The 12,301-nt window shown below is 44.4% G+C and overlaps 1 protein-coding gene across 1 annotated transcript in view; it reads left to right on the top strand.

The window, feature by feature from the left end:
* The window catches only part of LOC147890189 (callose synthase 9-like), a 243,601-nt gene that overhangs the window by 95,435 nt on the left and 135,865 nt on the right, over positions 1-12,301 (top strand). The window contains exons 10-12 of the mRNA XM_087390160.1: positions 3,144-3,278; positions 3,986-4,062; positions 4,329-4,410. Of these exons, the coding sequence (XP_087246286.1) occupies positions 3,144-3,278; positions 3,986-4,062; positions 4,329-4,410 (294 nt within the window). The remainder of the gene's footprint in view (positions 1-3,143; positions 3,279-3,985; positions 4,063-4,328; positions 4,411-12,301) is intronic.

Consider the following 12,301-nt stretch of genomic DNA (forward strand, 5'->3'; position numbering starts at 1 on the left):
AAATCTCTGTCTTGAACTGGGCAACAAACTTGTAAGCCAAGAGCGTGCAACATACCTACGGAAAGCTCTTGGCAGCACCAAGACGCTTCTCCCAACAAACTCCGGAATCTCAACACGAGACTCATTGCAAGAACTAGAAACCTTACTCCACAACACGGCTTAAACTCTTTTTCGGCATGTGTGTACACAAGCCTACAGCAACATTTGGAAACTAGAGCAAAGAATAGGGGCAATATCTCTCAACCACTTGCCTGTCCTTGTCGTAGTGATAAGTTTAGATATGGAAGTCGGATTGATGCACTGTAAAAATGAAAATTGTAGCTCTCAATTTGGTCTACAACTTCCCTTAAAAAAGCACGTTGAAATTGTATGTGTAGCTCCAGATGTGGTCTTTGCGCCGCTCGCCTATTTGTGAAGATTGCATCTATAAAGCAGCTCCCACGGCCCTCTTGTGCCAAGATCTCATCCAAAAACAGCTCTCTGACCTGCCAAATCAGCTCATCGATCTAAAACATGACCCTATAGTTTTTGGGTGCTACAACTCCCTCTAAAGTCCGTTCTTCATGCAAAAAAGATTTTAGATCTAATTTTACATACCGTGCACCCATGCAACCTCTGCTTTTCCAGTTTTTGCTAAAGATGTCTCCAAGTAACTCACAGGATCCCGTGAAGATGGGAGCCTGCTCCATGTGCGATGAAGTAAGGGTCGGAGTGGCTTTTGGTTGTATGTTTCAACCAATAGTCCAAGATTCAAGACTAGAAAATAGTAAATATAGCAAATGAACCACAAACATAGCTGACCAACAGGGTGAAGATTGTTCTTGTCAATAGAAGCTCTCCAAAATGCTGATTTTTATCAATGTTTTGCAAAAAACATCAAGGTACCTAACTAAGTGAACTGAAAATGCACCCAAAAGTGCAAAATATGGGCTGTCCTTGCAAAGTATTGCCTGGTTCAGGACCAAAAGACGTGAATATAGCAAATGGACCATCAATAGAGTTGGTCATCACTATTTTGCAATGCAAGAGAAGCTCCCCAAAATGCTGATTTTTATCACTATTTCGCAACAAACAACAAGTTCCCTGATTGAGTAGACTGAAAATGCACCCAAAAGTGCAAAATATTCCTTGCACAATACTGCTTATTTGGGGACCAAAAAATAGTCAATATAGCAAATTGAACCGCCATCAGAGTTGATCGGTGGGGTGAAGATTGCTCCCAACGCACTAGAAGCTCCCAAAAATGCTGATTTTGGTAACTGTTTTGCAAAAGACAGCAAGTTCCCTAACTGAGTGTATTGAAAATACACCAAAAAGTGCAAAATATGGGCTGTCCTTGCACAATATTGCCTGACACAGGTTCATAACAGCAAGGAGAGAATGCCAGAAGCCCCAAAACGGTCTCTAGAGTGATGGAACAGCTTCAAAACAGCAACATGAGCCTGGAAAACCCCTCAAAATGTGAGTCCAGCTTACAACCAAGCTGCTGCTTGCAAAAATTAGTCAAATATTTCAAAAGCAGGTCGAAGTGCCTGTAGCTTGCCCTTGCCCTAGATGCATGAAAATGTAGTCACCCTATCTGCAAATGCGGTTGCAGGAGCAGGTTGAGGTCAACATAAGCTGGAAAACAGGTTAGAACAGCTGGAAAAAGTGGTGAAATGCTAGAAAACAGCTGCTGCTTCAAAAATTTCACCAGAAACTAATTCACCCTGCTGTAGGAAGGCTCTAGAGACTCAAAAACAGGTAAAAGTTGCTGCATGTGGTGGCATATAGCTCTGACAGGCACCTGAACAGCTGTGAATTCACCAAAATAGGTCTGAAATGCAGTGAAAATGCTCCGAAATTAGGCAAGGGCCTGTAGGAGGCGTCTCCTCCCTCTAGATAGGCTTCAAGGGTTGGCTGAGTTGTAAAGCGACCTGGTGGCTGCAAGTTTTCGCGATGAAATCAAGTTCTTCACAACAGAATTGAAGCCAGAGGATGTAGGAGGTGCGGGGAGTGGTGTGGGAGCGAGGGGGAACCTGCTCTAATACCAAATGTTGGAAATTGAAGCGAGAGAACATAACAGAATGGAGCTGAAGCAAGCTGGAATGAAATTGCAGCAACACAAATGTACTACAAAGCTAGGGTAGTCATGGAGACAAAACCCTAGAATGGACCCTAACTGGGGTCAGAAGATGTGTGGTGAGGAACTCACCCACAAACTCTACCTCTAACTGAGGGTAGGGTCTAAAAGACCTTAATAAAGGGAAAAAGTGACCCTAGTTCCTTATTAGATAACGTTGGCCATCGCCTTAGGAAATGTAAATATTTCTAATCGAATATACTATTGGTTTCCTCTTTTGGTAGAAAGGAAATGCTCCCATTTCGGAGGATGATAGCATTGTCAGGGATCGAGAAAAGGACTATCAAATTGTCACTATAGACATTTTAAATCAGGGTTTGTACCAGCTAGACACACATGACAGCAGCATGTTAAAGCAATAGTTACCTTTGCAACGAAAAATTATGGCATGCAAGATTTGGCCATGTGAAATGTGGAAGTTTATAGTTATTGTAGAGGCATGTGATGGTATAGAATATGCCCTCTCTAAGAATGTCTGTGAAGCGTGCATTTTAGGGAAGATGCACGTGCATGCCTTTTGAGAGATGGATTTGTTAGACCGAAAGAAAATATGTAACTAGTCCTTGCTATGTGTGATGGAGTGTATGGTTTTCAACTTTATGAGTCACTATCATGAGATTGAAACTGCACTATGTTGTGTTTTTAGAGGATGAGTTTGGGGATCTTCCTGGACTCATCTAGGCATATGTAGCTCATACACAGCAATGTGTGTGGTTCTATGAGGACACCATCTATATTTTATGACCTTCATAGATGTTTTCTTAAGACTCTCATGGATTCAACCCTTAAAAGAGAATCCAATGCTTAAAGAAATTTGTGGCTATGGTTGAGAAAGAGGTAGGGTGCAATGAAAGCTAAGACAATTCACATTTTGCCATATGTCATGATTTGACCTGTAGTGAGTGGCGTCCTGCCCTGAAGTATGTGGAAGTTTCAGCTTTGTAATTTTCTGTAGTGTCTTGCATTGTGAACTTCAGTATTTTCATCATTTGACTTTCTTCCTCTGGGTTTCACTTTGTAGATGGCTGAGGAGCTGTCAGTAATCTTACTGAATCGTCAGATTCTGCAAGCTGAAAGCTGTAAATTGGATGAAGGCGGAACTGGATGTTCATTCTTGAATCGGATTATATTGCCTGTGTATAATGCCTTGAAAGCGGTATTGTATACTTCTTGGGAAAAGTCCTATTGGTCCTGAATGTAGTAGTAACACTAAATGATTTTAAAGCAGTTCCATGGGTTACGTAGTTTTCTTGCTTGTATTGTGAAGTGATTGTTTGTTTTAGGGAGGAGGAGGATCAAAGGGAAACATGTGGCAGCAAGGGATTAGAAAGAAAGGCGAGGCAGCTGGAGAAAGGAGAGGTCATTGAAAGCAGCAGGTCGCTGCGAAGGGGGATGAAGGCCAGGGAAAAGGGGACAGAGAGGTGAATAGAAGGGGGGAGATGTACAGAGGGCAAAAGTGGGGGGGCTGAAGAAGCTGCAAGCAGGGGGCAGAAAGGCAAGCAGTAAGAGGAGTGACTGGGAAGTGAAGTAGCTGCAGTGATGCAGAGAGGCTGCAAGTGGGGTAGGGGGCTGTGGGGCAGTGGATGTTGCTGGAGGGGCCAGAAAAGCAGGCGGTGTGGGTCATGTGCATTCTATGGCTATGTGGAAGGGGGGCTGAGGGAATGTTCTGGGCAGAGGACAATGGGCTGAGGAGGTGGTATCTTGTGCATATATTGGTGCATCCAACCACACGACCCCTCTTGAAGATTGGTTCAATGATTAGTGTGTGGCACACATTATCATATAAAAAGGCTTTGTGCAATCCATACATCAAGGAAGGTCTGCTTATGCTGATGATATTTTCCTTCGATTTTTGAACTGCAGGAGGCAGAAAAGAACAGTGGAGGTAGGGCTGCTCATTCCAAGTGGCGGAACTATGATGACTTCAACGAGTTCTTCTGGTACTGCTCCTACAGACACATTCACAAGAAGGAGATGCATGAATCTTGAAGTACACTAAAAAGTATCTCGATTGAGATTTACAGCAAGCATTGTACCAAGCTTTACTCCAATAGAGTGAATAGGTTGCTGTAGAAGTTGACAATCAAAGGACCGCAAGTGGAGTATTGAATGAAAAGTAGCACTGCAGCATGGGTGCTCAGTGGGGAAGTAGTTAAATTATTTCATTATGAGTTGGCTCTTATTGTTGAAATAAATATTGATTTAGGTCTCCATCATGTTTCAAGAAGCTCCAATGGCCGTGGAAACTGGACGCAGATTTCTTCTCAAAGTCAAACCAAAATCCTGAGGTAAATTATTTCTTTTGGTTAATCGGTCCTTGGTTTATGAGATCGTTTAATTTGACATTTAGGTGAATATTTTAATGTTAATTCACAGTGCATCACACCCCTAAAAGACATTGCAAATGCGTCAACATGTGGTATTTGAAGCTTGTCCAAAGTATTCCTCATACAGGTGTAGCATTCTTACTATGAACTAGCAAGATGCTGGAAGGTCTGGCTCTTATAAAGAAATTTCCTATCTAGCCAACAAGGCACCCAGCAAGGAACATGATGACTGAAAAATAGCACTACCTTTGACGTGAGGTTTTGAAGAAAGAATGCTTCCCAATTCGGAAGGTAGTTAAAAAGAACCTGATGGCCTATGTAATGAGAATGCTAATCATGATATAGAGGATTGTTATTGATATTTGGGATGGTGCTTGCCAGATGTGCTTTAATTTTCCCTTGCACTGAGTTATCTACCACATGCATCACTTACCATATTCTCATGTACCTTAGGAGTGCATATTGTATGCTGGCATAGGTGGATACACAATATTGTCAGCTTTGGATTTATGCAAGCTTGCAAAAAGATTTAAGCATGAATGCATTTCTGGACGTTCTTGGAACTACTATCAAATATGATAAAACAGTATTTAGGTACGATAGAGCTTCTTGTGTCAGTCACTGGTGTCTGCATGGCATCACATGGATATTTCAACAGTATGTTCAGTGAAGGTTTTTGCTATAGGGTGTTTGATGTGGTGTGCATTTGGTTTAGGTCTGGTTGTTATATGCAAGAAGAAGATACTTAATTGGTAATATATGCAAAGGGTATGCTACCAACCATCATATAGTGTATCATAGCTGGATAACCTTTGAGTTAAAGCAGGGATATTCGGCCTATGTTCATGTTAAGTGTGTCTCAGGGGATCTTGCACAGTAAAACTGCATAGTGTTGTGTTTCTATCGAGTTTTGCTCCTCACTCGTGAAACCAGCTCTGGTCCTTACCCATTCTCGATCCCAACGGCAACTCTGGTCCTTACCCACTCTCCTTCGCCTCCGCTCCTGCTCTTCCCGCCTGTGCTCCCCCCCCTGCCCGCTGCAGCTCCTCCGCTCCTGCTCCACCTCTGCATCTGCCCGCCTAGCTCCTGCTCCTCTGCCCGCTCCTGCTCCTCTGCCTCTGCTGCTGCTCTGCTCCTGCTCACCCGCCTTTGCTGCCCCCTGCCCGCTGCAGCTCCTCCCTCCGCTGCTGCAGCTCCTCCGCCCGTGGCAACTCCCTCTCCCTGCACCTCCCGCTCTGTCTCTCCGCCCACTTCTGCTCACCCATCTCCGCTCCAGCTCCTCCCACCTCTGCTCTGCCTCTCCGCCCCTGCCCTTCCCTCCTGCCCGTTGTTCGCCCGGCCTCCTCCGCAGCCCGCTTTCACAGACAGCAGCCCTTATCGGGCTGCACTTCTACACAGCAGTCCGTTTCGGGCTGCGCTTTCCACACGAATCTCTCGCGCCTCTGATGACAGCCTCCGACAATTGGGGGGATCGTCAAGCCCCCACGCTAGGACCTGCAAAAAATAAAGTGGAAAAAAAAAGCTACAAGTTAAAAGGAGTCAGGTCTCGAAATGGGAAAAGGGGAGAAAGACAGACAAAATCAAGAAAGAGGACAAAAACCAGCAGATTCAATTAAAGCTCGAGGATATGAATAAGTGTCTCAATGGGAGTGGGTAAGATGGGATTTGACTCATATTTAGCTTCAACTTCAGCCTCAGCCATGGCCTTATCTACAGCCACATCCACTCCAGCTACTTTTTTAGCTACATATATATCCTTGACAGCAGGTCCGACATTGACTTCCTCCCCCTCTCCGGTGACACCGATGTCCTCCCTCTCTCCTTCTCATACAATTACAGTCTCCTGCTTCATTACCTATTCACCTATATTGGATACAATAGCGGGATTAGGCCCGCAAGGATGGGAAGTGGGTAGTAGTTTGAGATGGACGACTCCTCACGGGCCCCGTCGGACATTTACCTCTCCTCCCACATAGGGGGGCGGGGTCTGAGAGACTCAGCATACCGACACTGTCTTGTACCATTTGGAACTGTAATGGTACCTTATGGTTAGAACTAGGGAACTTCTCGGAGTCTTATATAGGTCGTGACATAGTCTTTTATACAAAGCCAGATTTCTCTTGATCCGGATCCGACACACAGATAGTCTAGATTTGTTCGTTGCAGTATGCTACTTCCCCCTTGAGACTCACTTTGCTCGAGATGTCCATGAGGAGACAGAGACATCACCATATGCAGCTATCTACCAGGGCATTGTCGACTTCTCGAGCCACGAGGAACTCCTCCTGGTTGGTGATTTCAACGTGAGGACAGGGGTCCCTTAGGTACTTCTTCTCGATTTCAGAGACTATTCCATTCTACTGCCAAACATTGATCTTGAGGATGCAGGTATGATACAAGCTTCAATTGATTGACGAGCTCCGATCACATCTTTCGGACAGGCTCTATTAGATCTAGGCAAGATGCATGATCTTATTATGTATAGTGGCCTTGATAGATGGCCCTCCTCAGGTGGTGTTACTTGCTTCCCACATGGAGGGGGCTCTAGCGTTGTTGATTACATCATGGGATCCCTTGCCTTCGCCTCTCATATAATTGGTTTTACGGTTGCACCTTGTCCTCTCGGGATTGATCACACATACCTCTTCTCTGATATCGCTACATCCCATCTCACAGCACCTTTCACTCCACAGATTACTCATAGTACTTATCATGAGATACATTTTGACCGCAGCCTTTCGCCTATATATTCATCTCACTTTTACATACTTCTCACATATATTGACTTTATACCCTTACTAGAGGATCGTGCTGCTTTGGTCACCCGCTTACTACGCGAGGGTGCCCTTCATGCTTTCTCTCACACTACTCGTTCCACTCGTCCACCACCATCTTGGACCGGCCTTTGTAATAGTTGGTACGATGATGACTGCAAGGCTTTACGTCATCAACTTAGATTTGAAACCAAAAAGCACCTCCCGAACGAACAAGAGACGCCACGTGAGTACCGTCGATTGGTACGTAGGAAGAAGTTGGATTTCGTTCGCCGAAACGAGGAGGAACTACTGAATATTCTGTTTAGTAACAACTCTAAGGACTTTTGGCGGAGATTTCTAGAGGGATGGTCTCCTTCCCACTCACTGACACTCAAGTCTGACATAATTATGCACGCACGCTTTATGACATCCCAAATCAGCTAGCTCCTGACCTCTCACACATACCCTGCCCCACATCTTGCACTCTCTTCACTAGGGGGGTGTGAAGGATGCCATGATGAAACTTCATAATGGCTGAGCGAAAGATCATGAGGGCCTATGCATTGAATTCATTGCATATGGGATTAATCTCCTAGCCCGGATCTTAGCAAAGCTCTTTAATATGTTTGTCTGGGGTTCCCATGCAGGTCGACTATTAGCACTATTTCACCCATCCACAAGGCAGGGGATCCCATGAGCTCGGAGAACTGCAGGACCATTATGATCGGTCATGTCATGTCCAAGATTTATGTATCAGTGCTTAATTCTGAGGTCGGTCGATTCACAGAGATGCAGAGACTTAAGAGTAGATGGACATGGTGGATTCTGACGTGATCATGGGAGCATGGAATGCATCCTCACACTTACGTGTATCATTGAGGAGGCGAGGGCACGGAAACAGAGAGCTTTTTGGTGCTTTGTGGATTTTCGCAAAGCCTTTGATACGGTTCCGAGAGCTCGCCTCATCAAGCGTTTGCACCTATCTTTACTATGAGATGGGCGATGGAGGTCCGATTGAGAAAAGGATATGCTTCATTGGCCAGAGAAAAGAGGCAGTGTTTTTGTTCACATTTCTAGGACTTGCGGACCAAGGGCTTGCTTTTTGACTCCTTGTTCGTCCAATGGGGATGTATGGGAGTCCTAGTTCGGGGCTGGATTTGTCAGATATGAAGTGGGCTCGGGTGGTGCGTCTACAGGTTCTTATGCTATCATGGATGATTCGCAGTAAGCCGTCTGTTCCTCACCATATCATTGAGGCTGAGTTTGGATCATCTCCACTACAGCTTGATGCAGCATTCCAGGTTATCACCTACCTATATCAGGCTAGGGGTTACGGAGATTACACTTTGGACACAATAGATTACCGTGGCTAGCATTGTCCTCCTCTATGGCACTATCAGTAGCAGGTGGTCAGAGATGCTGGTTTGCACACACACAGGGAGTTTGAGCGATTGGGACTCCGCATGGATAGAATCCTCCTCCAATATAGCGTTGATGCGCCTTTTTTCCCTCCCCTGTCTCATAAGGTCAACCAGGCCATTTGTGAGGATCTTTTGCAGCTGCACACTTTCAAACCTTGGTTGGGATGGAGCGACTAGTGAAGCTCAACTTCTACATGGATCACTGTTTACATGTCATAGTAGAGGGTTTTATCGACCCACCAGGATATACGGAGATCCCATCTACCCCCCTCATTGAGGATGTTTGTTGGGCAGTTTCGGATCTCTTCACATAGACTTCACATTTAGCGTGGCAGGGTTGAGACTTTGCCTAGGGAGAGGCGCAAATGCACATTATGTGACACATAGGAGATTGAGTCAGAGGAGCATTTCATTTTTAGATGCCCAGTATACTATGAGATTCGAGGACGCTTCTATTGCCTCTTCAGAAACAATTTTGGGATATTGTCCCACTTTCTATCCTTTCGAGACCAGAGATGCCTAGCCGCCTTCATTTACGAGGCAATCAAACACCAAGAGCGTCTACTGCGATCACAGAGACAGGATCAGAAGTCCTTGATAGACTTTTATTAGAGCTCGATCACTGATTTCTTCCCGCCACACCATGCGAACTCCCATACCACGAGGCCCTGTCATGATTGTGAAACAGAGCCAGCGACGCGACAGCTCAGACAGAGGGTGGATGCACGTATACACTTGGGGATATTCCTTCCTTGTTCAGAGTTGGGGCTCCACTGACAGGGGTCACAGTAGCCCTTGTCAGATGTAGAGCTACGATCAAGAGACAACACAGGACCACATCCGCAGGCAGCCACCAACACTCTATCTTTGACTTTATGCCTTCACTACCTCATCCCCGTTGACACTTTGACGATGAGGATGTTAGTGTTGTGTAGACAATTGTCATTCTGACATGACTATGTAGCACTCAGCACTTATCATTTGGCATTCTGCATTGGAGTGGATGCTCGTTTAGTAGCTCCACCCACACAGCTTGTTTGTATCTGGATTTTTTACAATCGGTCTTTTAAAGACTTTAATAAACTTTCTTTTTTTTCCTTGATCCCAACCAAGGACCTTGTAGGCAGCCTAACCCCTCCTTAAAATGGGGTATTGAAAAAAGGATTAGAACTATATTGGAGTCAAAAAAGGATTAAGATCCTTTGGTCAAAGAGTGTTGGATAGTTTAAATCTCAGTTATTTGTTGAGATTTCCAAAAACCATGAGACATTACGCAACAGCCTAACCTCTTTGTAAAATGGGGTTTCTGGAAGACACACGAGAACAATACTAGAGTATATATATATATATATATGTATGTATGTATGTATGTATGTATTTTTGTTTTTTGGGGGGGGGGGTGGTGGTGGTTGTGGTGGTTTGGATATGCTTTGGAGATACCAACATGCCACACTTTTATCCAACCATCTCTGTAGTATCCAATCCTTTATAAACTTAGAAAGAAAGAAAGTCCATTAATGTCCACGGGAGACCAAAAGGTCTACAGGAATGCAAAAGCCCGGCTATTACATCTATTCAGGGAGGGAACAAGGCAGCTCCCAAGAATTGCATTATTATACGATATCTACATTGTAGTCTGAAAATTAAGACATTAAACGGCTATACATCAGTTTAGCACTGAGGGTCTTTTGGTTGAATTTAAACTCCTTGATGAGAGCTCATGATATGCTGCCCATTTTCCCTCCTTCCTAGCAGCCTTGACCGTGGCTATTCCCGCTACCAATACATACAATGATAGTGTGGTCATAAGCATGTGAACTTCCCGGGGAGAATTTTGTGGCATAAAGAAGGAATCATCAGCATATGCTTGTGCCAAAAAAGATGCAGCCCCAGGGATTTTAAGACTAGTCATCTGTCCTGTGTTTGTAAGATGATCAAGATACATCAAGAGGGGATGGGCTGCAATGGCATAGAAGAGAGCACTAAGAGGGCAGCCCTGTCTAACTGATCTACCCAATGTCCGTGACTGAGATAGATGACCCCCAAGAATGCACTGAGAAGTAGAGCCATAATAAAGCCAATAAACTGCATTTGCTATCTTGGGACCAAAGCCCAACTTTGTCATGATTTGAGAGATAAAATCCCATTGAACAGTGTCGAATGCCTTAGCAATATCTACTTGCAATGTGAGCACATCTTGAGGCGATTACGTGGCATATTCGATTGCAGTCAATGCATTGGAGATATTGTCATGGATTTGTCTTCACGGCACAAACCCATACTGATGAGGATGAAGGCCCGCATTCAGTATCCTGTGAAGCCTATACACAATCATTTTGGCAATGAGTTTGTAAACTACATGCATCAAAGTAATAGGCCTCCAATCTGACATATGGTCACACAGATGTTTTTTGGGCACAAGTTTGACTATGCCATGCTTCCAAGGGTGCGGCAAGTGATTTTCTTGCCAGGCAACATTGATCATTTGGAAAAGGACATCTTTCAAATCATCCCAAAAAGAAATATAAAATTCCACCGTAAGGCCATCCCAGCCAGGGGACTTGTATTTGCTGAGGTGGGACAATGCAGTATCAAGTTCTATGTCAGTAAAAGGTCTCTCCAATGTAAGAGCATCATCCATTTCCACTATCTCAGAAACATATTGAAGGAATTCAGTCCTCGCATCAGTCATTTGATTTGATGGGGAACCAGGAGCAGAGAACAATTTTTGGAAATAATTTTGGCATTCATCTTGGGGAACTTACTATGGAAGCTCAATATGTGTTTGATACCCTCAAGGATGACTTTCAGCAGTCACGACACAAATGGGGCAAACCGCACGCGCACGCGCACGCACACGCGCGCGCACACACAATCACACACACACACACAGAGTTTTTGGCCTACAAACCGGTTTAGGGTTTAGGGTGTCAGCATCCCAAAGCTGGATGTGCTCAAATACATCAAGAGAAGATATCAATATAGGACAAATATTCAATATAGGACAAATATACATCTTGATCTATAGAACCTGTGTGCAGGCAGTCATTAAAAGAGTGCTACAAAGAGTGCCTGTAGAAAGAGTAAGTTGAGAAAATTGGATCACCAAAAACTCTATGATTTCTGCCTTTTCACAGAGTCCAAAGTGGCCAATATCCAACCCAAAAGAAAAAACAAATCAAAATCTTGTCTAGGTGGGTGAATCCCAAAAAACCATAAGCATTCTCCAAAAAAAAAACTTGGAAATCTAGTTCTCACACGGTGGCCTAACAATCCAAGGAAATCACGTGTATGAGAGCAGTGCCAAAGAAGGTGAGGCACTGTCTCCCGGGGAGCTAAGTAGTTGCGACAAATAGCCGGAGGAATATGTTTGCGTGCCAAAACGTGCTCACATGGAAAAGCTCCCAATAAAACTCTCTCCAGAAACGCCTGTTGTAAGAACCACTACTTTACAGGACGATTCATATGCCAAAGGTTATTTGTCCTGTGAAACCCAAGGTAAGGTTAAAATAACTTTGTAATGCGAAGAAACTGTAATATGAGACAGCCGCAAAGGACAGCATGCCGACTTTGGCAAGTGAAGAGTCTAGACTTGCAGCTGGTCCTCTATCTCCAAAGTAGGAACTGGAACAAAATTCTGAATCATGTAGATAATGTGATGCCATACTGGAGGAT

This window comes from Dipteris shenzhenensis, chromosome 19 (assembly GCF_047967505.1).
Source record: "Dipteris shenzhenensis isolate YYH24624 ecotype China chromosome 19, Dip_SZ_1.0, whole genome shotgun sequence".
Classification (NCBI taxonomy): domain Eukaryota; kingdom Viridiplantae; phylum Streptophyta; class Polypodiopsida; order Gleicheniales; family Dipteridaceae; genus Dipteris; species Dipteris shenzhenensis.